The sequence below is a fragment of the Phacochoerus africanus genome, chromosome 4 (assembly GCF_016906955.1).
Source record: "Phacochoerus africanus isolate WHEZ1 chromosome 4, ROS_Pafr_v1, whole genome shotgun sequence".
In the NCBI taxonomy this organism is placed as follows: Eukaryota; Metazoa; Chordata; class Mammalia; order Artiodactyla; family Suidae; genus Phacochoerus; species Phacochoerus africanus.
This window is the reverse complement of record NC_062547.1, coordinates 66,552,218-66,580,013: the sequence shown is the minus strand read 5'-3', so window position 1 is coordinate 66,580,013 and position 27,796 is coordinate 66,552,218. Positions and strand designations below refer to the sequence as shown.

At 49.8% G+C, this 27,796-nt stretch overlaps 3 protein-coding genes across 4 annotated transcripts; 2 read left to right on the top strand and 1 right to left on the bottom strand.

The window, feature by feature from the left end:
* The first annotated feature begins 713 nt into the window (after positions 1-713).
* Positions 714-7,090, top strand: RAD23A (RAD23 homolog A, nucleotide excision repair protein). Of its 2 annotated transcripts, none has more exons than XM_047776901.1 (9): positions 714-1,020; positions 2,318-2,479; positions 2,645-2,826; positions 2,946-3,001; positions 3,135-3,262; positions 3,525-3,603; positions 3,722-3,852; positions 6,028-6,192; positions 6,275-7,090. In XM_047776901.1, the coding sequence occupies exons 1-9, from the start codon at positions 949-951 to the stop codon at positions 6,386-6,388; spliced, it is 1,089 nt and encodes a 362-aa protein (XP_047632857.1). In that variant the 5' UTR covers positions 714-948; the 3' UTR covers positions 6,389-7,090. The 2 variants fall into 2 exon arrangements, with proteins under 2 accessions (XP_047632857.1, XP_047632856.1); XM_047776900.1 differs by having other exon boundaries at positions 843-1,020; positions 3,719-3,852.
* A 517-nt stretch (positions 7,091-7,607) lies between these two features.
* On the bottom strand, positions 7,608-9,759 carry GADD45GIP1 (GADD45G interacting protein 1). The gene is made up of 2 exons (XM_047776902.1): positions 9,383-9,759; positions 7,608-7,964 (listed from the first exon to the last, which is right to left on the bottom strand). The coding sequence occupies exons 1-2, from the start codon at positions 9,730-9,732 to the stop codon at positions 7,646-7,648; spliced, it is 669 nt and encodes a 222-aa protein (XP_047632858.1). The 5' UTR covers positions 9,733-9,759; the 3' UTR covers positions 7,608-7,645.
* A 12,816-nt stretch (positions 9,760-22,575) lies between these two features.
* Positions 22,576-27,447, top strand: DAND5 (DAN domain BMP antagonist family member 5). Its single transcript, XM_053743498.1, is given in 3 exon segments — positions 22,576-22,731; positions 22,733-22,897; positions 27,202-27,447. Coding segments are annotated over 3 exon segments (567 nt in total).
* Positions 27,448-27,796: the final 349 nt, after the last annotated feature.

The following is a 27,796-nucleotide window of genomic DNA, read 5'->3' as shown; positions in this document are numbered from 1 at the left end:
CTGTATACATTCATTCCAAAAATCCGGCTCTTCCTAAAGAATAAATGAGGGCATAAAATGGCTCTGTGTGCCTGTTTACACAGCCAAACGTGTTTGGCATTTTCATTTAATTGTTGGTGACCTTTTCAGTATCCTTTCTAGGTCCCTTCAGGGTTAGACAGGAGTACTGTCAGGGTGGCCAGACTAGAATGAAACTAATTTGGAAAGAGCAAAAAATATGAACTAAGATTTTACGGTAGAGATACAAGTATCAAAACTGAGATTTTATGGAGTTCCCGTCGTGGCGCAGTGGTTAACGAATCTGACTAGGAACCATGAGGTTGCGGGTTCGGTCCCTGCCCTTGCTCAGTGGGTTAACGATCCGGCGTCGCCGTGAGCTGTGGTGTAGGTTGCAGACGCGGCTCGGATCCCGCGTTGCTGTGGCTCTGGCGTAGTCCGGTGGCTACAGCTCCGATTCAACCCCTAGCCTGGGAACCTCCATATGCCGCGGGAGCGGCCCAAGAAATAGCAACAACAACAACAAAAAAAAGACAAAAAAAACCCTGAGGTTTTTGTTCAACGTCAACAAAAAAGGAAACTGATGGGCGTGATAATTAGACGTCGGAGCCATTTTGTGGCCTCATGACGTCACCGCTAACGGGGATGGCGTCACTCCCATGAAGCCACGTGATGGTTAAGCGAGAAAACCTCCCTCTACGCCGGCTGAGTAGAAGTTGGTCTGCGCACGCCTGACTCAGGGCCGCTCTCGTGCGCATGCTCACGAAGGCCCATGGCGGCGGCGTCGGGGAGGGGGGCAGAGCGCGCAGGTCACGTGTCCTGGTCGTCGGCGCGCGCACCGCTTGCCCCGGAAGCGGTCGGCGCGCGGCGCGGCTAGGCGCTAAGATGGCGGCGGCGTGAGTTGCATGTTGTGTGAGGATCCCGGGGCCGCCGCGTCGCTCGGGTCCTACCATGGCCGTCACCATCACGCTCAAAACGCTGCAGCAGCAGACCTTCAAGATCCGCATGGAGCCTGATGAGACGGTGCGAACCAAGCCTGAGCCTGGGAACGGGAGCGACGGGTGCCAGGGGTTCGGGGGGAGGCTGGGATCCCGACGAGATAGGCGGGGAAGACGACGCGGGGCCGGGCCCTGCCCATTCTCCCAAACTGCCCTACTTTTCCAGATTACCCGATGGTCCCCAACCCAGGCCCTGGTGGCTCGGGTGGAGCTCTAGTGTCGATCTCCAGGCAAAGCCCCACCCCCGGGGAGCCTGCCAGGCCCCGGCTCCAATGTCAGCGCCCTCGTGGGGCGCGGGAACCGCAGGCTCAGATTTTCTGTTGTGCTGCTGTCTCTGGGACTGGGCCTCCTAGTTCCCAGCTTTGTAGGCGTTTCCTCTGGACGTTGGTGGCCAAATCTGCGAGTAGTGGCCAAGAGATGCCGGGTGATGACAGCAACGACGATGATAAAGATAATAAATGGTCTGAGTTTCAATGGTCCGTGTTTGTTCTTCACCAGTCACTGAGCGTTTTCGTATTATCTTACTAAATCTTCAAAGTAGGCTCGTCATTTGGGGACTTAGTCTTTTTGTTTTACAGATGTGGAGATTTAGGAGTTAAGGAACGTAGAGTAGACATAGTCGCATACAGCAAATAACAGTAGGGGTTTGCCTCAAGTGAGCCTATGGACGAAACCTTATGCTGTCTTTTTAGCTGAGAAGAGACTTCGAATCTAACATGCGTATTTGGCATTATTTGCACGACTCATCTCATGAAGAAGATGTCTAAGTTCACTTTTTATAGAGAGAGAAATAGATTTTCTCATCAGCCTGTTTGCCTTTGGGCAAGTTAGTTAACAACCTATCTGTGCCTCTTTTTTTCTTGAGGCTAATGGTAATTTTTTTACCCAGTTACAATGAGGATTTAAACTTGTGACACATGTATGTTTACACTAGTACTGTAAACTTAGGATTCTACCACTGAAAACTACTGTCAGCAGCATGGAGTGAGGAACCCTCCTATTGCCCCTTTTTTCTGTTTTTCATTACATTGTGTTTACATTTTCTGACATATGTACACTTCCATCTCCCAAATAAGCGTCATTTCTACAAAAACAGAGAGTTTGTTGAGTTTTGTTCTCTGTTGTGTCCTCAGTGCCTAAAACTGCACCTGGCACATAGAAGTGTCCAGTAAATACTCCATTGAATGATGGGATGGCCTAGAATGCTTGATTATGAAGCTTAGCTTCTCAGTCATCAGGGCTTGTTTTCTCTCCTCTCCTCCTATACTATAAGGGAAGAGAGAATCTTGGGGTTTGCCATGACTGTGTACCCCTTTCTCCAGGTGAAGGTGCTAAAAGAGAAGATAGAAGCTGAGAAGGGTCGTGATGCCTTCCCCGTGGCTGGACAGAAACTCATCTATGCTGGCAAGATCCTGAGTGACGATGTCCCCATCAGGGACTATCGAATTGATGAGAAGAACTTTGTGGTCGTCATGGTGACCAAGGTAGGTGAGGTAGCTGGTTGGGAGGGTGGGTGGATTAGCTTGGGAGCTGGCCAAGAGCCTGTGTGCCTAAGAGAGATTAACCATGAACAGGGTGGGGCTGAGCTGTGGTGGGATGTGGCGCTAGATAGGGATACTGATGCCTGCTCCCTTTTCTGGGTTTCACAGGCCAAAACTAGCCCAGGCACCTCAGTACCCCCAGAGGCCTCACCCACTGCTGCCCCGGAGTCTTCCACATCCTTCCCATCAGCCCCTGCCTCAGGCATGTCCCACCCCCCATCTCCTGCCAGAGAGGACAAGAGCCCATCGGAGGAATCGGTCCCCACGACATCTCCGGAGTCCGTGTCAGGGTAAGGCAGGGGCCTAGCCTCCCAGCACATTTCAGCGCCTACATCCGTGGTTCCACACACCTGCGGGGAGGGCAAGCCGCCAGAAGCCAGGGTCCGATTTCTCTCTCTTGAATTTGCAGCTCTGTTCCCTCTTCAGGTAGCAGCGGGCGAGAGGAAGACGCGGCCTCCACGCTAGGTGGGTGGGTGGTCCCCAGAGCAGAGATGACTGGGTGCCCCAGCCATCAGCTGGGCCTTGTGTGGGTGTGGGAGGGCCTGGGAGCTGCCCTTCCCACTCCTTGGTGACCCAGCCCTTGCTCCTCCTTCCACAGTGACTGGCTCTGAGTATGAGACGATGCTGACAGAGATCACGTCCATGGGCTATGAGCGGGAGCGGGTCGTGGCTGCCCTGAGAGCCAGCTACAATAACCCCCACCGAGCCGTGGAGTATCTGCTCACGGTGAGGTGGGGCTGCAGCCTCCTGGGGAGTCCTCAAGGGAGCATGTGGGTGTCAGTGACCTGATGGGTGATCAAAACCTGCCCTCCAAAGCCCATGGTTTATGGTTCCAGCTAGGAAAGGTTTCCTCCAGGAACCTGGACAGGAGCAGTGGGGTGGGCCTGCAGAGGGCAGAGTGGAGGCCTCATGTGTCTCCTGCCAGGGCTGAGCATGCAAGAGGGAGGCAGTGGGCAGTCTGCATTGAACTAAATAGGATCCCTGACAGGGAATTCCTGGGAGCCCCGAGCCGGAACATGGTTCTGTCCAGGAGAGCCAAGTATCGGAGCAGCCGCCTACGGAAGCGGGTGAGTAGAGTGTGAAGTGTGCGTGTGGAGTGTCTGCCCTTGAGGCGTCTGACTTACTCCATCCCCCCCACTTCAGCCCTGGGTGGTGTCTGACCAGACCCCTTTTTTCTGTCAGCAGGAGAGAACCCCCTGGAATTCCTGCGGGACCAGCCCCAGTTCCAGAACATGCGGCAGGTGATTCAGCAGAATCCGGCACTGCTGCCCGCCCTGCTCCAGCAGCTGGGCCAGGAGAACCCCCAGCTTTTACAGGTACAGCCCTGGGTAGCCGAGGGAGTCAGTGCAGGCACCGTCTCCCTTCCCCTGTGGGTACCACAGCCCCAGGCGGTGATCCTGGCCCAGCATGGTATGTAGGAGTCTCTATGCTTGGAAAGCAGGACTAAGACAATCTCCTGCTGTTCTCTGTGACCTGGTGACCTACCTGGTCTCATGTAATGCTTCTAGGCACCCTGTGAGAGGTGTGGGTCCTGTCATCATCACTTCCTGTAGAGGAAGATGCCAGAGGCTTGGAGCAGCCTGGCAACTGGTGGAGTGTGTCCAGCTCCACCCTCTCTGGGTCCTGAGCTCTGGCTCGCCTCCACATTTAGCTGTTGCTTCATAAATGTCTATGGGGTTGTATGGCAGTACCCAGGACTACCCTACCCAAGTTGGTTCTGGCACCATGGTGCCCAGCAAGGCTCCATCCTGCCCTTGAAGGTTCCTAGGCAGAGGGACAGTGGCCCTTGGGTGTGGCAGTGTCTTTTGCAAAGGCTTGCCTCTCTCCTGGTTCAGGCACCTGCGGCTTCTCTCCCCTGCTCTTCAGTCTTCTGTGCTGGCTCCTGCTCAACCTACAAGATGTTGGAGGCTGTGCATCTCCATTCTTTTTTTTTTTTTTCCCATTCTTTATTTGTAGTCAATTCTGGGGCCTTTAGTCTCCGATGACCCCAAATCCACATAAGCAGTCTGGACTTTCTAGATGCCATGCTTTCCCACGATTGATTTACTTTTATGTATTTATTTTTTTGCTTTTTAGGGCCGTATTTGTGGCATATGGAGGTTCCCAGGCTAGGGGTCAAACTGGAGCTCCAGCTGTCAGCCTACTCCGGATCTGAGTCATGTCTGCGACCTACACCACAGCTCACAGAAACACCAGATACCTAACCCACTGATCGAGGCCAGGGATCGAACCTGCAACCTCATGGTTCCCAGTTGGATTCGTTTCTGCTGGGCCATGACGGGAACTCCCCACGATTGATTTGATGCTTCCATGACAGTGCTTTCTAGATGTCTAAGACCAAAACAGATCCTCCCAGCACCCTCTGACCCTGAAAGGACCATTGGGAGTTGCTTGAACCCCAGGCACTGAGGGCCTCCTGGGGTTGTCCCTCACCTGTCCTGTTTGCTCTATTTCCAGAATATCTCAGTCAGCCCAGCCCTGCACTCCACCTCCATGGCTGCCACCTCCTTTTCCACTAGGTTCACTGGCAACCTCTGCTTCTGCTTTTACATAGCCCCGTGGTCCATTCTTTCTCCATCAGGAGTCAGATTCCTGAAAAAGCACTTTTTTTTGACGTGAAACTTGTCAAAGTGTTACGTAATGATAGAGGTGTATCAGAATCTTCAGATACTCAACAGTCAGATAAGTTGATCTTTGTAAGAGGTGCAGGAGTTCCTGTCGTGGCTCAGTCATTAACGAACCCAACTAGCATCCATGAGGACTTGGGTTCGATCCCTGGCCTTGCTCAGTGGATTAAGGATCTGGCGTTGCCGTGAGCTGCGGCTCAGATCCCACGTGGCTGTGGCTGTGGCGTAGACCAGTGGCTACAACTCTGATTCGACTCCTAGCCTGGGAACCTCCAAATGCCGCCAGTGCGGCCCTAAAAGACAAAATAAATAAATAAAAATAAAAGGTACACAGATCATGTTTCCCTATTTAATGCTTACCACCATGGTGTCCCATCACACTAGAAGAAAGCAGGTCTGGTCCCTGCCTCCCTCTCTGATCTCATCTTCTGCTTCCTTCTTCTTCCTAATTCACTGTTTTGCCACATGGATCTTCCGTTCCTGGGGTATTCCAAGTGTACCCCCATTCCCAGACCTTTGTACTTGCTGTTTGCTCTACATGGAGGGAAACTTTCCTCCCTATTCTGTGGATCACAGGCCCCTCCCTCTTGGCCTAAAGTGTCTTTTCCAGCCCACCACCCACCCTACTATGTGCCAGGCCAAGTTTTTACACTGTAAGTAATTGTAAACTTATTTGCTTGTCTCTAGCCTCTCTCCGCCCTGGAACATCAGCTCCTCTAGGGCAGGGCCTGTTTCCACGATCTGTGGCTGTTTGACCAGAATAGATACCCTCTAAATATCTGCTGAGTAAATGAGAAAACAAGAGCTGCAATAGGAACCTGGGGAAGGGACAAGAGCTTGGGTCACTTCCCTTGTCTCCCACAGCAAATCAGCCGGCACCAGGAGCAGTTTATCCAGATGTTGAATGAGCCCCCTGGGGAGCTGGCGGACATCTCTGACGTGGAGGGCGAGGTGGGTGCAATAGGTGAGGAGGCTCCACAAATGAACTACATCCAGGTGACGCCGCAGGAAAAAGAAGCTATAGAGAGGGTAAGAGTCCTGGTTGAGCGGGGTGACCTCATGGGTGGGCAGGGTCTCCACCTCTGGCTCATACCTGCCCGTCTTCCCACAGTTGAAGGCCCTGGGCTTCCCAGAGAGCCTGGTGATCCAGGCGTACTTCGCTTGTGAAAAAAACGAGAACTTGGCTGCCAACTTCCTCCTGAGTCAGAACTTTGATGACGAGTGATGCTGGGAGGCTAGGTTGCCCACCACCCCTCCCCCCTACCCCCCAACTCCACAAAAGTTTTATAAAAGAAAAAATATATATATATATATTCATGTTTATTTAAGAAGTGGGAAAAAAATCAAAAATCTAAAAAAACAAAAAACAACAAAAAAAAAACAAACCAAAAACCTTTCCCAACTTCCCACCCTCCTAAAGTGGCCCCCATTCCCATCTTGGCCTGAGAAGACCTGGGCTAGACAGCTGTCCCCCCGTCCCCCGCCCAGCCTAGCCTGCTCTAAGGAGCTGGCAGGACTGGAGTTGACAGATGGACCCCTCTTGGCCTCTGTCCCAGCTCCCTGCAGCCAGATGGAGAGGCGGCTGCTTGCTTCTCCATCCCCCAAAGAGCCCCTGAGACCTCCCCCGCCCTCTTCCAGGGTGAGGGGAAGCTGGAGCTCCAAACTTTGATCCTCCATTGGAGTGGCCCAAATCTTTTCCATCTGGGGTGAGCACCCAAGAACCCCTTCCCTGCTTTGGCCTTGGCCTCCATTCTGCATCCCTTTGCTGGGGATGCTGGGGAGGAGGAGGAGGAGATCCGGTTTATCCTGCCTGGGGAAGGGAAAACATCAGAGTTGCTCTGGAGGTCAAGGCCACCCCCACCCCCTACCCCAGAACAGAACCGTGTCTCTGATAAAGGTTTTGAAGTGAATAAAGTTTTAAAAGCTAGTACTGTGGTTTGTGCCTGCTGGGACTTCCCACTCCAGCTTGTCTGGATCTGGGAGCTAGTTGGGCACAGGAGATTCAGGAATGTTGTGAGGGGGCAGAGGGGTCTGTCAGCCTCAGGGTGGCTCCCAGTGTCCCCACTTCCCCTCCTTCCAAACTGTCTCATTCCCAGAGTGTAGGCCCCAGCCCTGGCTCAGCCTTGCAAGGGCTGCTTCTCCCTGCCCCCCACCATCATCACTACAGTCTGTTTTGGCTATACTTCCCCCCTGATAATTGGCTAATTACTGGAGATTAATGTTGGTAAACAGAAGCCTTCTTCTCCACTGCCATCTGCTTCTCCATTATTTCTCCACTGCATCCCTCTTACTCACCCCCTGAAGCCCCAGAGTTAATGGGCATGGCCTAGAGTCCCTGAGTAATCAGAGCCAGGGAAGGTGGGGATTCCCTGGCTCCAAATGTTGGGAAAGAACGAGGGTGCCCAGCGAGGGGTGTGATAAGAGGACATAGAGCTCTCCAGGGGTGGGGCTATTAGGCAGCAAGTTTTATTGGGAAAATAGTTTAGGAGCTGGGTGTTTCAGAGTCTGCTGGGTCCTGGGCTGCAGCCGCGGCCATTGCAGCAGCTCGCGCCTCCTTCTTCTTTCTTTGTTTCTCCTCCTTGAGGCGCTTGCGATGCTGCTTCTCCATGTCCTTCAGCAGCTCCTGGAAGCGAGCACTCCTTGGGTCCACGTGGTATCCCAGGCGCTCCTGGGCCTCAGCCTGCAGCCGGGCCCTCCGATCCTTGTCTGCTTGCTCCTTCTCCCTTCGCTCCTGCTGCTGCCGCCTCCAGTTCTCAATCATCTGTGGCATTTTAGCCATGCACTCTTCAATGAGCTGCTCCCTGCAGGGGAAGGAGGGTGGTCAGTGAGGGCAGCCACACTCAGCCAGAACAATACCCATCCAACCCTACCTAGGTCCCAAGCCTTTGCCCATATCCTGCCTCTCCCAACTCCCCATGTCGCCAGATGAAGGACTGGGAAGACTTGTGGTGGCCATTTAAGCTGTCAAGAAAAAGCCCTTGACAAGTGAAGAGAGGCAGAAGAGAGAAACTTGTATGTGGCCTTCAGCATGTGAGAACCAAGCCCCAATAACCCCCAGAAGCAGACCCCAAGTCAGCCCAACACTTCCCTGAGCTGTCTACTGAGCCATCTGAGTGCCACAGGTTAGGTGCAGCTCACGCCTTCATCCTACAGACATCACTGAGCATCTGCTGTTCGCCAGGCCCAGTTCTAGGCACAGATGTGAAGGCAAGAAATGGATTGGACCTTTTCCTCCCATCCTATGAGTTTATGGGTGTCAGTCAGTGTCCCATTTTAAGAATTAGGAGCTCCAGCTGGGATAACTGAAGTTATCAGAGTCGGTTCACAGCCTAATTCTACCGTTCACTGCCTGGGTGACTGGACAAGAGACTTCACCTTCCCAGGCCTCAGTTTCTGCATCTCTAAAATAAGGATGAGTCCCTCTTAGAGCAGTTGTGAGGACAAGAACAATAAACACCAGGAACACACTTGCCTGCCTTTGGGTGCCCCTTCCCTCTAGTAAGTGGCGCCATCCCAAGGTCCCTGGTCTTGCCTCCACCTGACTCCCACGTCTGGTCTCTACCCTTGACTCCATACCCATCACCTCCCCCTCTTCCCCAGCCACGCTGTTCCTTAAAGCACATTCCTGCCTCAGGGCCTTTGCACCAGATATTCCCTCTACCCAGAACACTCTCCCTAAGATCTTCCCTTGATTATGTCTGCTCTTTCAGGTCTCTACTTAAACTTTTTTATTTTGGCCGCCCTGCGGCAAAACCGGATCCTTAACCCACTGTGCTGGGCCGAGGACTGAACCCGTGTCCCAGCCCTCCCAAGAGGTTGCTGATCCCCTTGCACCACAGCGGCAGCTCCTGCTTAAACATTTAAACATCAAGTCCTCAGGCCTACCAAACCAAAGTCACCCTAAGGTGTGCAGTTCTCCAACCAATTTTATCTTCCTAATGGCTCTCATCAGATATCATCTTTGTTTTGTTCCCTGCTGTGTCCTCAGGACCCAGGATTAGGCCATGCACACAATAGGCGCTCCATAAAGACTTGCTGATGAATAGTTATTCATGACTTCTGAAATGAACTGTTCAGAAGTCTGTTTTGTAACTAGGTGAGCATGCACGTAAATATTGCATTTAAACCCCGTGGTAAGCGCCCAGTGGAGTAAGCACTGTTTGGAGCAGAGTTCACCCACCGACCGAAGCACCGCGCCAGACCGCACGCAAGTACGCACCTGGCTTGACGCTTCTGCTCTTCTGCCAGCTGCTGCACCCGCAGCGATTCCTGCATGGCTGCCAGGCTCGGGTACCATTCGCGCTCCTCAGCCTCCAGCTCGCGCAGCTGTTCCTGCGACGGCCACAGAGAGCCGGCGGCCACCCCGGAGGCGGCGCCATGCCGCGCGAACTGCTTAGCCGCGTAGTGCGGACTCAGCTGCCAGCGCGGGGTCAGCGGGTCATCCGGGTCGGGCCACCTGGGCTCCTGCGAACGGCGCGGGGGCGGCCGTGCCCGGTAGCCTCGAGAGCCCTGGCCCAGGGTCGTTACCAGGCCGAGCAAAGTGCGCGCCTGCTGCACGGGCGCAGCCATCTTGGCCGTGCGGGGTCCTAGGAGCTGGGCGGGCTGGCTAAGGCGCTGCCTGCGCGTGAAGTCCTCTGCGGGCCAGGAGAAGAGGTTCCCTGATGCCTCAGTTCCGGGCAGGGAGCAGGAGAGAAGAGGTGTAATTATTTTTTACACATCTTTAAGTATAATTTTACATTTTATTGTAATGGTTAATTTATTAAAATTATTAAATTTTAATTTTATATTTTAAAAATAGCATTTAATTTTTATATTAAAATTTAAATGTTTAAAATTTAAACAATTGTTTAAATATCTATTTAAAAATTCACATATTTCAATTTAAGATCTACTTACTTATATTTAATTTAAATATTTGAAATCGAGTTAAAGTGTTTAGGGAGTTCCCATCGTGGCGCAGCGGAAACGAATCCAACTAGGAAACATGAGGTTGGGGGTTCTATCCCCGGCCTTGCTCAGTGGGCTAAGGATCCGGCATTGCCTTGAGCTGTGGTGTAGGATGCAGACCTGGCTCTGATCTGGTGTTGCTGTGGCTCTGGCGTTGGCCACCGGCTGCAGCTCTGATTAGACCCCTAGCCTGGGAACCTCCATATGCCGCAAGGGCGGCCCTAAAAAGACAAAAAAAAAAAAAAAAGGTTAAAGTGTTTAAGTTGTACATAAATACTTATTTAAATATTGTTTATATTAAATATTTATTTATTTTTTAATCTTTTTTTAAGGGCCTCACCCATGGCATGTGGAGGTTCCCAGACTAGGGGTCCAATCGGAGCTGTAGCCACCCACCTACACCACAGCCACAGCAATGCAGGATCCAGGATCCGAGCTGCATCTTCGACCTACACCACAGCTCATGCCACAGCCAGATCTTTAACCCGCTGAGCTAGGCCAGGGACTGAACCTGCATCCTCATGGATTCTAGTCGGGTTCGTTAAGGGCTTAGCCACTAAGGGAACTCCCCAGAATTTTAATTTTGAATAATTATGTAAAGCTTTATTTAACATTTTAAATATTTACATTTCTATTTAAAACATTTATTTAAATTTGTATGTAACTATCATTTAAGATAGTTATGTAGAAAGCTTGAGTTCTATTGTATAGAGTTCCCTTGTGGTGCAGCGTGTTAAGGATCCAGTGTTATCACCGCAGAGGCTTGGTTGCTCCTGTGACCCAGGTTTCATCCCTGCTAGGAACTTCCACATGCCACAGTCACAGCCAAAACAAAAAAACAAAAGCCCAGATAAAGTCTAGTGCAAATATTTACTTTATGCCTTTTAATTTAATTTTTTTTTTTTTAGCCTCACTTTCGGCATGTAGAATTTCCTGGGCCAGGGATTGAACATGTGGCACAGCAGTGACAATGCCAGATCCTTAGACTGCTAGGCCACCAGGGAACTCCTAATTTAATTTTTTTATATTTTAAAATGTTTAAAGTGATTGTGGTGCAGAAATTAAATACTGTTTTTTAAAATCTTATGGCCAGGAGTTCCCGTCGTGGCGCGGTGGTTAACGAATCCGACTAGGAACCATGAGGTTGTGGGTTCGATCCCTGCCCTTGCTCAGTGGGTCAAGGTTCTGGCGTTGCCGTGAGCTGTGGTGTAGGTCGCAGACGTGGCTCGGATCCTGCGTTGCTGTGGCTCTGGCGTAGGCTGGCAGCTACAGCTCCGATTCGACCCCTAGCCCGGGAACCTCCATATGCCGCAGGAGCAGCCCAAGAAATGGCAAAAAGACCAAAAAAAAAAAAAGGAAAAGAAAAAAAAATAAATAAAATCTTATGGCCACACCTGAAGCATATGAAAATTCTTGGGCCAGGTATTGAATTCATGCTACAGCTGTGGCAACACCAGATCCGTTAACTCACTGCTCCAGGTAGGGGATTGAACCCTCACCTCTACAGAGACCTGAGCTTCTGCGGTCGGATTTGTAATGCACTGCGCCACAGAAAGGTCTCTTAATTACTATTTTTAATTTCTTAATTTTTTTATTTTTTGCTTTTTAGGGCTGCACGCGCGGTAGGCTAGGGGTATCAGAGCTACAGCTGCCGGCCTACACCACAGCCACAGCAACGTAGGATCTGAGCTGCATCTGTGACCTACACCACATCTCATGGCAACACCGGATCCTTAACCCACTGAGCAAGGCCAGAAATCAAACCCACATCTTCATTACCACTGAGCCACAACAGGACCTCCCAGAGTTTCTGTTTGGGATGATGAATAAGTTCTGGAGATGGACGGTGATGATGGTTGCACAACATTGTGAATGTGTTTAATACCACTGAACAGTACCCCAAGAAATGGTTAAAACAGTAAATTTTATGTTGTGTGTATATTTTATCACCGCCCAATTTTATTTTTTTTTGCAGTTTGCTTAGTGAGCCAGGAAGCCTGGATAAGAGTTTCCATATTTCATGGGAGTACCATATATCTCATATATATTAATCTCAAGCTAGAAACAGTCCAGACCTGAGTCCATCTGCAGTAGAATGGATACCTAAAATTTGATGTTTCAGCTAACAGACTACCACACAGGAATCCATGAGCATTTGCCACTGCTTACAGCAATGTGGATAATTCTCATAGACACCTATGCAACAAAGGAAGCAGGCCCCAAATGATTCTTTTTCATAAAAGAATGCTTTTCAGGAGTTCACGTTGTGGCTCAATGGAAACGAACCCGACTAGTATCCATGAGGACACAGGTTCGATCCCCGACCTTGCTCAGTGGGTTAAAGATCCAGCTGTGAGCTGTGGTGTAGGTCGCAGATGTGGCTTGGATCCTGCGTTGCTGGGGCTGTGGTGTAAGCTGGCAGCTATAGCTCCGATTTGACCCCTAGCCTGGGAACCTCCATATGCCGTGGGTACGACCCTAAAAAAAAAAAGAGACAAAAAAAAAGTTTTTTGTTGTGTAAAGTTTACACAAATCATCCTTTTTATATAAAGTTGAAAATCCTGGTGATTATGAATGTGCACCTTAAGGGATAAAAGAGAAAGGAAAGGCAGGCAATGATTCTTCTGGAAGTCAGGATGGGATGCCTCTGATGGCAATGAGACATCTGGGTTGTGGGCACATGGCAGGGGGTGGGGGTGGGGTGGGAGGGGTTTGCTTTGTAACAGGTCACTGAGCTGGGCATTCCCATTCTGTTTGCTTTTATCTAGGTGAATTATATTCAGTGTTATTTTTGATCTGGGCTTCATGATGCCTGAGTTATAATTATTCTTTCAGTTGTATATAACCGTATATGTGTGGGTTGCACGCTTTCCTGTAGATTTATTATATTTCACAATTTTAAAAATGAAAATTCAAGCAACAAAAAGGATTACAGTGAGAACATGAGAAGTCAATTTCTGGAGTTCCTGCTGTGGTGCTGTGGTGCAGTGGGTTAAGAATCCAACAGTAGCAGCTCAGGTCGCTGCAGAGGTGCATGCATGTTCAATTCCCAGCCTGGCACATCAGGTTAAATGATCCCAAGTTGCCTCCACAGTTGCAGCATAGGTCACAGATGTGGATTGGATTCAGTCCCTGGCCTGGGAACTTCCATATACTGTGGGTGTGGATATAAAATTTTAAAACAATAATAATAGGAATTCCTATTGTGGCTCGGCAGAAACTAATCCGACTAGTATCCATGAGGATGCAGGTTCGATCCCTGGCCTCGCTCAGTGGGTCGGGGATCTTGCGTCAGCGTGAGCTGTGGTGTGGGTTGCAGACATAGCTCTGATCCCGAGTGGCTATGGTGTAGGCTGGCACCTGTAACTCTGATTCGACCCATAGCCTAGGAACTTCCATATGCCGCAGGTATGGCCCTAAAAAGCAAAAATACATACATACATACATAAAATAATAGTAATGGGCCCCCATGACCCATAGTGTGAAAAACACAGCTACATAGTATGTACAATAAATCTACAGGGGGAATTCCCATTATGGCTTGCGGGGGTAACTAACCTGACTAGTATCCATGAGGATGCGGGTTCAATCCTTGGACTCAATCAGTGGGTTAAGGATCTGGTGTTGCAGTGAGCTGTGGTGTAGGTCAAAGACACAGCTCAGATCCCAAGTGGCTGTGGTGTAGGCTGGCAGCTGTAGCTCTGCCAGCTCTGATCCCGAGTGGCTGTGGTGTAGGCTGGCACCTGTAACTCTGATTCGATCCCTAGCCTGAGAACCTCCATATGCTGCAGGAGTGGCCCTAAAAATATAAAAAAGACAAAAAAAAAAAAAAAAAGAAGAATCTGACTGCAGCAGCTCAGGTCACTGCAAAGGCAGAGATTCAATCCCTGGCCCAGGAACTTCCATATAGGCCATAAAAAAATATTATGGAGTTCTCACTGTGGCACAGTGGGTTAATGATCTGGCTTGTCTCTGTGGAGGTACCAGTTGGATTCTCAGCCCTGCGCAGTGGGTTAAGGCTCTGGCATTGCTGCAGCTACGGTTCATATTTAATACCTGGCCTGGGAACTTCCATATGCCTCAGGTGTGGCCAAAAAAGAAAAAGGAAAAAAAAGAAGAAGAAGAAGCAGGAAGACATATTAGAAGGTAGGAGGGGCCACAAGGGGCCACATGGTCCCTGACCTACATTGGCTACAGGGCCTTTGCATTACTTTTGCTATAATCATGCCTAGAACTGTCTCCCAGGATCTAAGCAAGGTGGGCTCTTGCTTGTCATTCAGGTTTAACTCAACAGACACTCCCCCACCAATCCTTGGACATTTGAAGAGATAGGAAGTGAAACAGAGATGATGGCTCCTGACTTCAAATAGCTCACAACCGTGTGGGTGAAACACAGAAATAATTACAGTGGAAGTGAAGAGGAAAGAAAGTGCCTGGAGAAGTTCCCTGGTGGCCCAGTGGTTAAGGACCTGGCTATGTCACTGCTGTGGCTCAGGTCTCTGCTGTGGTGTCATTTTGACCCCTGACCCAGAAACTTCCACATGTGCCTGGAATCGGGCTGGTAGGTGGCCAAGTTGGGGACATCTAAGCTGCAGTCTCTTACTAAATCAGGAAATTTGGGAGCCACTCTGAGTTTTAAGATAGGACCTCAGTTTGGAGATTAAAAGTTGGCACTCTGATGTCAAAGCAGCCGAATTTCAGCTGCTGGGGTTCTCTGTACCCATGTAGGTGCCAAATAGAGAGGGGACTTCTAAGGGCAGGCCTTCAATTGAGGTAATGTTCACATAACATTAATTATTGTGGAGTTCCTGTTGTGGCACAGTGGGCACGAATCTGACTAGCAACCATGAGGTTGTGGGTTTGATCCCTGGCCTCGCTCAGTAGGTTAAGGATCTGGCATTGCCGTGAGCTGTGGTGTAGGATGCAGACCCAGCTCAGATCTGATGTGGCTGTGGTGTAGGCCAGCAGCTGTAGCTCCAGTTGGACCCCTAGCCTGGGAACCTCCATGTTCCATGGGTGTGACCCTAAAAAGCAAAAAAAAAAAAAAAAAATTTATTGAGCAGTGACCTACACCACAGCTGTGGCAACACCGTATCCTTAATCCACTGCACCAAGCTGGGGATTTAACCAGCAGTGCCACAGAGATAAGCTGGACCATTAATTGGCTGTGCCACAGTGGGAACTCCTCTAATTTCATTCTTGGACATTTCCATGCTATCCATTAAGCAGAAACTCTCTATTTCCCCCTCCCCCCAGCCCCTGGCAACCATGGATTTACTCTCTGTCTCTACAGATTTGTCAATTCTGGACATTTCATGTAAACGGAATCATATTCTTTGTGACCATTTGTGTATACATTCTTTTTCTTGTCATGTTTTCAAGATTCACCCATACTGTAACACATACAGTATCCATAACAAGTCCCTCACAAATTCATATGTTAAAATGTCAACAGTACATATGTAAAGACACAGGGAGAAGATGGCTAGCTACAAGAGAGAGGCCTCAGAGGAAACCAACTACAGTGACACATTGATCTTGAACTTCCAGCCTCCATAACTGTGAGCAAATAAATTTCTGTTAAGACCCCCCCAGTCTGTTGTACTTTGTTATAGGAGCCCTAGCGAATGAATACAGTACCTTATTCCTTTTTACAGCTGAATGATATTCCATTGCATGCGAATTTTTTTTTGTCACATGGGAACTCTCTTTTTGTTTGTTTGTTTGTTTGTTTGCCATTTCTTGGGCTGCTCCCATGGCATATGGAGGTTCCCAGGCTAGGGGTCTAATCAGAGCTGTAGCTGCCAGCCTACTCCAGAGCCACAGCAACTCAGGATCCGATCCATGTCTGCACCTACACCACAGCTCATGGCAATGCCAAATCCCTAACCCACTGAGCAAGGCCAGGGATTGAACCCACAACCTCATTGTTCCTAGTCAGATTCATTAACCACTGAGCCACGACAGGAACTCCTTATTTTTTATTTTTATTTTTTTGCTTTTTTAGGGCTGCACCTATGGCATGTGGAGATTCCCAGGCTAGGCATCGAATTGGAGCTACAGCTGCCAGCCACAGCCATGGCCACAGCAACACAGGATCCAAGCTGCATCTGCAACCTACACTGCAGCTCACCCTTAACCCACTGAACAAGGCCAGGGATCAAACCTGCATCCTCATGGATACTGGTTGAGTTTGTAACCTACTGAGCCACAGGGGGAACTCCCCTGAGGTGCTTTTTTAAAACCCCCATGTCTGGGGCACATCCCCAGAGATTCCAGTGAAGTAATTGATTAGCACTGATTCCTCACTTACAAGTGACTCTAATATGAAGCCAGGAATGTGAACCACTGAAAAGGAGCAAACTCCCAGATAGAGTAAGTGCAAAAAGCCAGGTGCAAAAGGTCATGTTATGCAATATTCTTTACAGGATTTTTTGTGATGGTTAAAATTGGGACAATGGAGAAATAAACCTGGGGTAGACATGTGCCATGGAATACTCTTCAGCCATGAAAAGGAAGGAATGTGAAGGGGGGGACAGATAAAAGTTAAAAGAATATATACTTCCTGATACCATGTATGTTGTTTAAAAGAAAACAATTTTATGTATCTTTTCTGAATGGACACATATATAGTAAAACAATGAATACAGGTGTGGAGATTATTAATGGTAAATTCAGGAATTAGGGACAAGTATAGAGCCAGTTTCCCTCATATCTATAATATTTTACTTTTATTTATTTATTTATTCATGTTTTGGGGGGCCACCCCTGAGGCATACGCTTTTTTTTTTTTAAGGGCTGCACTCGTGACATATGGGGGTTCCCAGGCTAGGGATTGAATTGCAAAATTCTTAACACACTGAGCGAGGCCAGGGATTGAATCCGAAACCTCATGGTTACTAGTGGATTCGTTTCCACTCTGCCACAATGGGACTCCCATGAGGCATGTGGAAATTCTCAGGCTAGGGGTCAAATCGGAGCTGCAACTGATGGCCTACACACAGCAACAGCAACGCAGGATTCTTTAATCCACTGAGCAAGGCCATGTATTGAACCTACGTCCTCATGGATACTAGTCAGATTCTTAACCTGCTGATCCACAGTGGGAACTCCTGTAATCTTTTACTTCTTAATTGGGATAATGAGTACAGGGATGTTTGTTATGTTTTTATCTATTATATATATTTATCTATATTACCTATATATTACTATATCTTTACATATATTATACATTTCATCTATACTTATTTGAATGCCCAGGAAACACTTCACATAAAAAGCAAGGGGCCGGGAGTTCCCTGGTGGTGCAGTGAGTTAAGGATATGGCATTGTTACTGCTGTGGGGTGGGTTCCATCTATGGCCTAGCAACTTCCACATGCCGAGGGTGTGGCAAAAAAAAAAAAAAGCGAGAGGTAGAACAAACAATTGTACAAAGAATATGGTATAGATTGGTGTATTTTGTGTTTTTGTTTATCTTTTATTTATTTATGTATTTACTTTCTAGGGCCGCACCTGTGGCATATGGAAGTTCCCAGGCTAGGGGTCCAATCACAGCTGTAGCCGCCAGACTACACCACAGCCACAGCAACGTACGAGCTGCATCTGCGACCTACACCACAGCTGACCACAACACCAGGCCTTTAATTCACTGATCAAGGCCAGGGATGAAACCTGCATCCTCGTGGATACTAGTTGGATTCATTACCATTGAGCCATAATGGGAAGTCCTTATTTATTTATTTTCAGCCATGCCCCTAGCATGCAGAAGTTCCTGGGCCAGGGATCAAACCTCCACCACAGCAGTGACAACATGGGATCCTTAACTGGTAGGCCACCAGGGAACTCCTTAAGTTTTTGTTTTTCGCTTTTTTTTGCACTGAAGTTTTTTTTTAGGGCCGCACCTTCAGCATATGGAAGTTTTCAGGGTAGGGGTTAAATTGGAGCTGCAGCTGCCAGCCTACACCCCAGCCACAGCAATGCCATATTTGAGCCACGTCTGTGACCTACACTGCAGCTCACAGTAATGCCCAATCATTAACCCACTAAACGGAGGTGGGGGAGGGGGGCAGGGATCGAACTTGCATCCTCATGGATACTAATCAGGTTCCTCTTTTTTTTTTTTTTTTTCCTTTTTAGGGCCACATATGGAGTTTCCCAGGCTAGGGGTCAAATTCCAGCTACAGCTGCTGGCCTACCCCATAGCCACAGCAATATGTGATCCAAGCTGTGTCTTTCATCTACACCATGGCAACGCCTGATCCTTAACCCACTGAGCAGGGCCAGGGATTGAACCCAAGTCCTCATGGATACCAGTTGGATTCGTTTTTGCTGTGCCACAAAGGGAACTCCTGCACTGAGTTTTTAAACTCTAAAGTGACCCTCCCCCCCATTTTATCTGCCTATTTACATGCCCTGCCCCAATAAGAAAATCCTGCCAATCTTTTTTTTTTTTTTGTCTTTTTGCTATTTCTTGGGCCGCTACCGCGACATATGGAGGTTCCCAGGCTAGGGGTTGAATCGGAGCTGTAGCCACCGGCCTACACCAGAGCCACAGCAACGCGGGATCCGAGCCGCGTCTGCAACCTACACCACAGCTCACGGCAACGCCGGATCGTTAACCCACTGAGCAAGGGCAGGGACCGAACCCTCAACCTCGTGGTTCCTAGTCGGATTCGTTAACCACTGCGCCACAACGGGAACTCCGTGCCAATCTTTTCAATGTGCAGATACAATTAAACTGTACCTGTAAATTCTTATCCCCCTTCCCTAAAAGGACAGCACCCTGTTGTGAAATTTTTTAACTTCGTTTTTCCTAGATACCTTACCTTGTTGAAACTTAAAGAGTGTCGCAGCCCTCTGCACAACTGTGTAGGATTGTGGGATTTTGCCTGGCGAGTCTGGAGAATCGCGAAGAGGTCGGTGTGGCTGGACGGAGTGAGAAAATGGGGAGAGAGTGGGGTGAGATGAGGGTGGGGAGGTGATGGGAGCAGACAGAGCAAGGCCTGGCAGGCTTCCTTGAGGACTTTGGCTGCTAACCCTAATGAAGTGGGAGCCCCGGAACGTTCTGAGCACAGGAGTGGCGTGCTGGGGCTCTGGGTGCTATGGAGAAAACAGACTTGGTAAGGGAGAGGAGGAGGCAGGAGGTGGGGTACCAGGGCGGAGGGACTGAACTAGTTCAGGTGGGAGATAATGGGGACCATGTCCAGATGAGGGACCGAGAAGCTGGCGGGTTCTGGGTAGATTCTTCTTCTTTTTTTTTTTTTGTCTTTTTTTTAGGGACGCACCTGGGGCATATGGAGGTTCCCAGGCTAGAGGTCTAATCAGAGCCTGTTGCTTCCGGCCTACACCACAGCCACAGCAATGCCAGATCCGAGCTGCGTCTGCGACCTACACACAGCGGAGCTTACAGCAATGCTGGATCCTTAACCCACTGAACGGGGCCAGGGATCGAACCCGCAACCTCATAGTTCCTAGTCGGATTCGTTTCCGCTGCGCCACAATGGGAACTCCTGTTCTGGGTAGATTCTAAAGTGGATAGGACTTGCTGTCATATGAAATTGGGGAGGGAGGTGGGGTCAGAGAAAGAGAAAGGTAAAAGATGCTCCAAAATTTGGTGCCTTAGCACCTGGCAGGACGGAGCTGCCGTTAGTTGGGTTTAGAGGACAGCGGAAGGGCAGCTAGGGGACGCTCAGGGTCGGATGTAGCAGGTGAGTGGAAGGCCCCCCGGGCACCTGCAGGTGCGGTGTCCGGGAAGAAGGCGTCCTGCGCAAGGCCGCCGTGCAGTACCGAGAGTCGCCGCCAGAGGGCAGGCTCACACCATAGCACTGGCAGCTGGGCTTGGGCAGGAGCGGGAAGCACGCACCCTGCAGCTTCTCTTTGCTTTACAGACAGCAGCTACTTACCTGGGTGGTACATGGGGTCCTCGGAGGTGCCAGATCTTGGCTCGAAATCCCCCCGTCGCTCCCCAGGCGGCTCCAGGGCCCCAAAACCTGGGACATGGGCTTTTTTTTTTTTTTTTCCTTTCAGCACTCCAACCACCGCTCCCCACTAGGCTATTTCCACCGCACCTAGGGTCTTTGTAAAAATGTTACCTCTGGAGTTTCCGTCGTGGCACATAGGAAATGAATCTAACTAGTATTAGTTAGTATTTGAGCCCTGGCCTCGCTGGTTAAGGATCCAGCGTTGCCATGAGCTGTGGTAGGTCCTAGACGCAGCTCGGATCCTGAGTTGCTGTGGCTGTGGTGTAGGCCAGCAGCTACAGCTTGGATTCGACCCCTAGCCTGGGAACATCCATATGCCGCGGGTGTGGCCCTAAAAAGACCAAAAAAAAAAAAAGTCACCTCACGAGAAGGCCTTCCCTGACAACCCTGGTGGCAGAAGCCCCCACTCCCACCCCTCTAAGGCACATCCCATTTTAGTATCTTCCAAACACTTAAGATTCTGTAATCATCTTATTTATCTTGCGTTGTCTGTTTTCTGCACTACAGTGTAAAATCCGTGGCATCAAGGACCCATTTTCCATGCTGTCCTTCTGTACCTCCAGGGCTCAGAATTATGCCTGGCCTCTAATGCATGCTAAAGAAAAAAAAAATTAGGAGTTCCCTGGTGGCCTAGCAGGTTAAGGATCCTTTATTGTCATTGCCTTGGCACGAGTTAGATCCCTGGCCCTAGGAATTTCCAAATGCCTTGGGCATAGCCAAAAAAAGAAAGAAAGAAAGAAAGGAAAAAAAAAAAGGAGGAGTTCCCGCTGTAGCACAGTGGGAACGAATCCGACTAGGAACCATGAGGTTGTGGGTTCTATCCCTGGCCTTGCTCAGTGGGTTAAGGATCCATCGTTGCTGTGACCTGTGGTGTGGGTTACAGACATGGCTCTGATCTGCCATGGCTGTGGCTGTGATGTAGGCCAGCAGCAACAGTTCCAATCAGACCCCTAGCCTGGGAACCTCCATATGCCACGGGTGTGGCCCTAAAAGGACAAAAAAAAAAAAAAAAAAAGAAAGAAAAGGAGAGGAGTTCCTGTCATGGCTCAGCAGTTAATGAACCCAACTAGTAACCATGAGCTTACAAGTTCAATCCCTGGCCTCACTCAGTGGGTTAAGGATCCGGCATTGCCATGAGCTGTGGTCCCAGACACAGCTCGGATCCCATGTTGCTGTGGCTGTGGTGTAGGCCAGTGGCTACAGCTCTGATGGGACCACCAGCCTGGAACCTCTTTATGCTGTGAGTGCAGCCCTAAGAAGATCACAAAAAAAAAAAAAAAAGAAAAAAAAGAAAGAAAAGGAGAAAAAAACAACAGGGGAGTTCCCGTTGCAGCTCGGTGGATTAATAACCTGACTAGTATCCATGAAGATGCAGGTTCAATCCCTGGCCCCGCTAAGTGGTTTAAGGATCCAGTATTGCCATGAGCTGGGGCATCATAGGTTGCAGATTTGGCTCAGATCTGGCATTGCTATGGCCATGATGTATAATGGAAGCTGCAGCTCCAATTTGACCTTTAGCCTGGGAACTTCCACATGCCTCAGGTGCAGCCCTAAAATGAAAAACAAAAAAACCCAGAAAACCCACAACAGCAATATAGTGTTAATCATGGCTTACTCCTGGTGCTACTGAGTGAAGTTCTGTCTAAGGCTCTTTACGTAGATTCTCTCCAGTCTTCAGAACAATCCTACCAAGTAAGGACTGTTGCTCTGTCCATATTACAGAAGAGGAAGGTTGAGGCCGTAAACTCACAGGCCCAGCTCCCAGATCCCCTGCCAGGCTAGGGAGAGGGGTGGGAACCCAGCAGGTTTACTCTCTTCCCCACTGTGGATTTGTAGAAGTGCCTCCCAGGCTGCCCAGGTAGGGGGCAAGCCATTAAAAGTGGAACTAGAGGAGTTCCCTTTGTGGCTCAGTGAAAATGAACTTGACTAGTATCTATGAGGACTCAGGTTCAATCCCTGGCCTTGCTCAGTGGGTTAAGGATCTGGCGCTGCCTAGAGCAGCGGTGTAGTTCACAGATGGGGCTTGGATCCCATGTTGCTGTGGCTGTGGCATAGGCCAGTGGCTGCGGTTCCGATTCGACCCCTAGCCTGGGAATTTCCATATGCTGCAGGTGCAGCCCTAAAAAGACCAAAAAAAAAAAAAAAAGTTGATCTAGAGGGGAGTTCCCCCTGTGGCACAACTGTATTGGTTGTGTCTCTGCAGCACAGGTTCAAACCCAGCTGGCACAGTGGGTTAAAGGATCCTGCATTGCCTTAGCTGTGGCTGTGGCATAAGTTGCAACTGTGGCTCAGATCTGATCCCTGGCTTGGGAATGCCACATGCCAAGGGGTAGCCAAAAAAAAAAAAAAAAACCCACAAAAAACAAAAAAACAAAAAAACAAAAACAAACAAAAAAAAGTGGATATAGAGGGCCCAGATTCCAATTGTCAGACAGCAGGGTCTGTCTGATGCCCAGGACCCTGAGCCTAGTCCCAAACAGACAGATGATCCTCAGCCAGCTGAGTCTGCTCAGTGGGGTCTGGCTGCCCACAGGCTCAGGGAGGCCTGGACGGTGGGTACCCCCACCTCAGCCCCGGGCTGCTGCCAGTCAGATCCAGGCTCCAGGTCAAGGGTCCCCAGCTTTCCCAGTGCCATCCTTTGTCCTCTGTCCTTGGCAGCTGGAAGGTCTTCTTGGGCCTCCCGAAAACTGGGCATCTGAGGATAGGCGGGCTGCAGCATGAGCAGGACGTGGGTGCCACTGTATCTCTGCCACTAGACCCATAAGGAGTGGCCTAGGAAATGTGCAAAGCTGTGCCCTTCACTCAAGTAAGTGTATGGGTAGGGGAAGGCAAGGGCTGGATTTCAGTGTTGACAGAGCCCAGGCTGTAGCACCAGACAGATTTGGGGTCAGCCCTGCATCCTTCACCTAAAGGTCTTTGATCTTCAGTTTTGTCCCTTCAAAAATGGGGTGTAAGCCTCTCCCACTTGAGCCAGTGAAGTTGCCTCCATCTTGGTCTCCCAGCTTTTGCTATGGCCACACTGTCCCTTGAATCTATTTTTCCATCTAGTGGCGAGAGGTCATCTGTGAACACCTGGGGGTCATCACATCCCTCCTCTGCTCAGAACACTCCATGGTTCCCGTTTCACTCAGAGCAAACATCTGAGTCCTTCTGGTTACCCATAAGGCCCTGCACGACCTGCCCATCACTTCCTGTTCTCACCTCCTCCCACTCTCCCCCTTGCCCACTTTGCTCCTGCCACACCAGCCACTTTGCTTTTCTTCACACACACCAATATTATGTCAACCTCAGGGCCTTTGCACTGGCTGTTCCCTTTGCCTCCAACTCTCCTCACACCTGAAATTCTATGGCTCCTTCTCTTACCTCCTTCAGGTTTCTACTCAAATGTTTTTATTTTATCTATTTTTTTAATTTACTTTTTGGCGTGTAGAAGTTCCTGGGCCAGGGATTGAACCCTCACCACAACAGTAACCCGAGCTACTGCGGTGACAAAGCTGGTTGATTAACTCACTGAGCCACAGAGGAACTCTTCAAACGTTGTTCTTAAATGTTTCCCCCTTTCTGCTTTATTTCTCATGGTAGTTCACATCATCACCCAACAAATGGCACTGATTTTTTTTTTGTCTTTTTGTCTTTTATCTGTTGTTGTTGTTGTTGCTATTTCTTGGGCCGCTCCCTCGGCATATGGAGGTTCCCAGGCTAGGGGTTGAATCGGAGCTGTAGCCACCGGCCTACGCCAGAGCCACAGCAACGCGGGATTCGAGCCGCGTCTGCAACCCACACCACAGCTCACGGCAACGTCGGATCGTTAACCCACTGAGCAAGGGCAGGGACCGAACCCGCAACCTCATGGTTCCTAGTCGGATTCGTTAACCACTGCGCCACGACGGGAACTCCAATGGCACTGATTTTGTAGCTGCATTTATCATGTCTCCCTTGCTAGAATGTTTGCTCCACCAGGGCAAGGGTTTTGATGCCTTGTTCACTTCTGTATCCCTATTCCTGCTCTAGAGCAGAGGCAGGCACACTGTGAGCTCTCAGCAAGTATTTGTTGAATGAATGAATGAATGAGTAATAGTAGTATTTGCCTCCTAAGGGCTGTTGGGCAGCCTGAATGAGAGGGGTAAGGGGAGCTCTCACAGCTACCTTCAGCTGGTGCTCTATAAAGGTTTTGGTAATTCACAGCATGTGTTGTTTATGGCTCAGGCTTTGGAGCTAGGCATACCTCAGTTCAAATTCTGCCTTACTCCCTCCCTCCCTCTCTTTCTCCCTTCCTTCCTTCCTTTCTTTCTGTCTTTCTATCTTTCCTCTTTTTCTGGCTGCACCTGCAGCATATGGAAGTTCCCAGGCCAGGGATCAAATAGGAGCTGCAGCTGCCAGCGTGTGTCACAGCCACGGCAACACTGAGCCTCGTCTGTGAAGACTGCAGGTTGCAGCAACACTGGATATTTAACCTACTGAGCAAGGCCGAGGATCGAGCCCTCATCCTCTTGGACACTATGTCGGGTTCTTATCCCACTGAGCCACAGAGGGAACTCCTAGCTGCTGATTTCTATGTTTAAATGGTTTTCCTTCTCAATGGCTCAATTTCCACTTTTGCAAAAAGGAGCTAATAAGAGTTGACAACACGGAGTTCCCGTCGTGGCGCAGTGGTTAACGAATCCGACTAGGAACCATGAGGTTGCGGGTTCGGTCCCTGCCCTTGCTCAGTGGGTTAACGATCCGGCGTTGCCATGAGCTGTGGTGTAGGTTGCAGACGCGGCTCGGATCCCGCGTTGCTGTGGCTCTGGTGTAGGCCGGTGGCTACAGCTCCGATTCAACCCCTAGCCTGGGAACCTCCATATGCAGCAGGAGCGGCCCAAGAAATAGCAACAACAACAACAACAACAAAAAAGACAAAAGACAAAAAAAGAGTTGACAACACGAGCAAAGTGTTTGGGACTACACTTAGTGGAGTCAGTTCCCAAGACCCCTTGGCTTGTTATCCATTCAGCAAAACTTCACTGAATCTGGGCAACTTGGTGGTGATTGCACAGCCCAGGACCAGCTGCTTCAGTTGCCCCATATGGCCATGCACACCACATCCTGCAAAGGGGACCCTGGTCTAGGATCCAGTTATGTACCTTCTCTCAGAACTGCAACTGTCCCAGAGGGACACAAGGATGCTCTAAGGGCTAGCAGTCGCCTCACAGCTGTGTGGCTGTCCTGTGGCATATGGAGTTCCCGGGCCAGGGATCAGATATGAGCTGTAGTTTTGACCTACACTGCAGCTGCGGCAGTGCCAGATCCTTTAACCCACTGTGCCAAGCTGGGGATCGAAGCTGCGTCCTGGTGCTGCAGAGTCGCAGCTGATCCCAGTGCGCCACAGCCCGCACATTTCCTGACTCCTCAAGGGACTTCTTTGGGTCTCAGTTTCCTCATCTGTAATGATGGCTCCAGCCTGGCAGCATTGTGGGAAGGAAGGAGTATGTATCATGGGCTCAGCAGGGCTTGGTAAGTGATAGCTTTCATTTATTTTTTTAATTTTTAATTTTTTTTGCGATATCAGGGATCGAACCCGCAACCTTATGGTTCCTAGTTGGGTTTGTTAACCACTGAGCCACAGTGGGAACTCCAGTGTTAGCTTTTGTTATGATGCACCTCCTGGGGTTATAGCCTTAAACAAAATGTAGAAAGTCCCTATCTTCAGGTACTGGATATTCTGGGTGAGAGAGGAAAGTTAACAATCCTCCTGCACCTTGCTCCTGCCTCCTAGAGACAGGACAATAAATTGCTGTGTGCCTGTGAAGAAAGAGATGAGGGTGCTAGGAGACAGACTACCGGGAAGGTGAAGTTTGTCTTGGGGGTGCTTCCAAGGAAGGAAGGATGTATTGGAATGAGCTCTGGGGAGGGTGGATGGAAGAGTGATCCAGGGGAGGGCACAGCAGGGGCAGCATCCTAGGGAAGACATAAATTGGGCACATTGAAGGAACCGTGAGGAGGCCAGGATGCCTGGGGCAGTGAGAGAGGGGAAGGGAGGGAGATGTGGAGGCTGGAGGCGTCAGAGGGGAGGAAGGGGTGCAGGGTTTAAACAGAGAAGGGCCAGAATTCCCACGGTGGCTCAGTGGTAACAAACCTATTAATGATGAAGATAAGTGTTCGATCCCTGGCCTCGCTAAGTGGGTTAAAGATATGGCATTGCCATGAACTGCAGTGTAGGTCCCAGATGTGGCTCTGTCCCTGGGCTGCTGTGGCTGTGGCCGTGCTGTAGGCTGGCTGCTATAGCTCTGATTTGACCCCTAGCCTGGGAACTTCCATATGCTGTGGGTGCGGCCCTAAAAAGAAAAAAAAAAAAAAAACCTGAAAAACAGAGAAGAGCCATAATCAGAGCAAGTTGATACATCCGTTTAGTTGCAGGGGTTCATATGAAGAACTGTCATTAATTGAGTACCGACTGTGTGCCTGGCAATGAGCTAATGGTTTTCTGTTTAATCCTTCCCTGGGAACCGGTAAAACCACCCTTCCTGCTGTCCCCTACTCCTAGAGGTGTCAGCAGCTTCCTAGAAGTGCCAGTCCCCAGGGCATCATATCATTGTCTCTTGCTTAGGAAAAGCAGCCCTGCCTTGTATTAATCCTCTAGTAGTAGTTTTCTCTCTTTTTTTTTCCTTTTAGGGCGGCACCTGCAGCATACGGAAATTCCTGGGCTAGGGGTCAAATCAGAGCCGCAGATGTAGGCCTATGCCACAGCCATGGCCACACTGGACCAGAGCCGCATCTGCAATTTACACTGCAGCTTGCAGCAACGCTGGATCCTTAAGCCCTGAGTAAGGCCAGGGATTGAATCCGAATCCTCGCAGATATTTTGTGGGCTTCTTAATCTGCTGGGTCACAATGGGAACTCTGGTTTTCTTTCTTTCTTTCTTTCTTTTTTTTACCTGGTTGAACTTTGTTAATTTCATAGTTGAGGAAACTGAGGTTCAGAGATGTTGAATAATTTGCTCTACACACAGCCAGCCGATGGCAGAGTCAGGATTCGAGTCCAGGCATCCATGCCTGTCAAGGTACAATGGAATCTCTGGCTCCAGACTCCACTGCCAGAGACTCCACTCATCTCTGTGTCTCTGCCCTCAGATGCTCTCCCTGCTAGGTTGCATGGCTGTCCACCTCTGCAAACTTCTCTACTTTGGCCACGGCTCCTCCTTCTACATCCCCAGCTCAGACCGTGAGCAGCTCATCCTCTGCAAGAGCTGTGTGCCCACTTGCAAGCATTGGGCAACTGTGGTCCTCTGGTGTCGGGCAGTCAGCCTAGCCTCCCGTCAGTGGGTGAAGATGTCCATTGTGCTGATTGAGGGGTGTCAGTGCAGCCCAAAGGCATGAGCTGAGCATCATGGGTAAATACATAGATGCATGCACCTGGGAGAGATGGGGGAAGTCAGGCCAACCTGGACCATGCACACTGGGTCAAGAGACCAGGATTGCAAGGACTGCCAGACAGATTGCCAGCGTCCTCACCCTGCTCCCAGGGACACCAGGCATAGCCCCAGCCCTGGGGGAGGGTGCTCTCATAGTCTTAGCACACTTATTGAGCACACACTCTTTGCCAGGCCCTGCTCTGAGTGGTTGCACTTACTAACTTGTGTCATCCTCAAAGCAGCTCCATGACACAGAGGTTTGTATCATCCCATTTTATGGAAAAGGAAACTGAGGCCCCAAGAAGTGAAGTCAC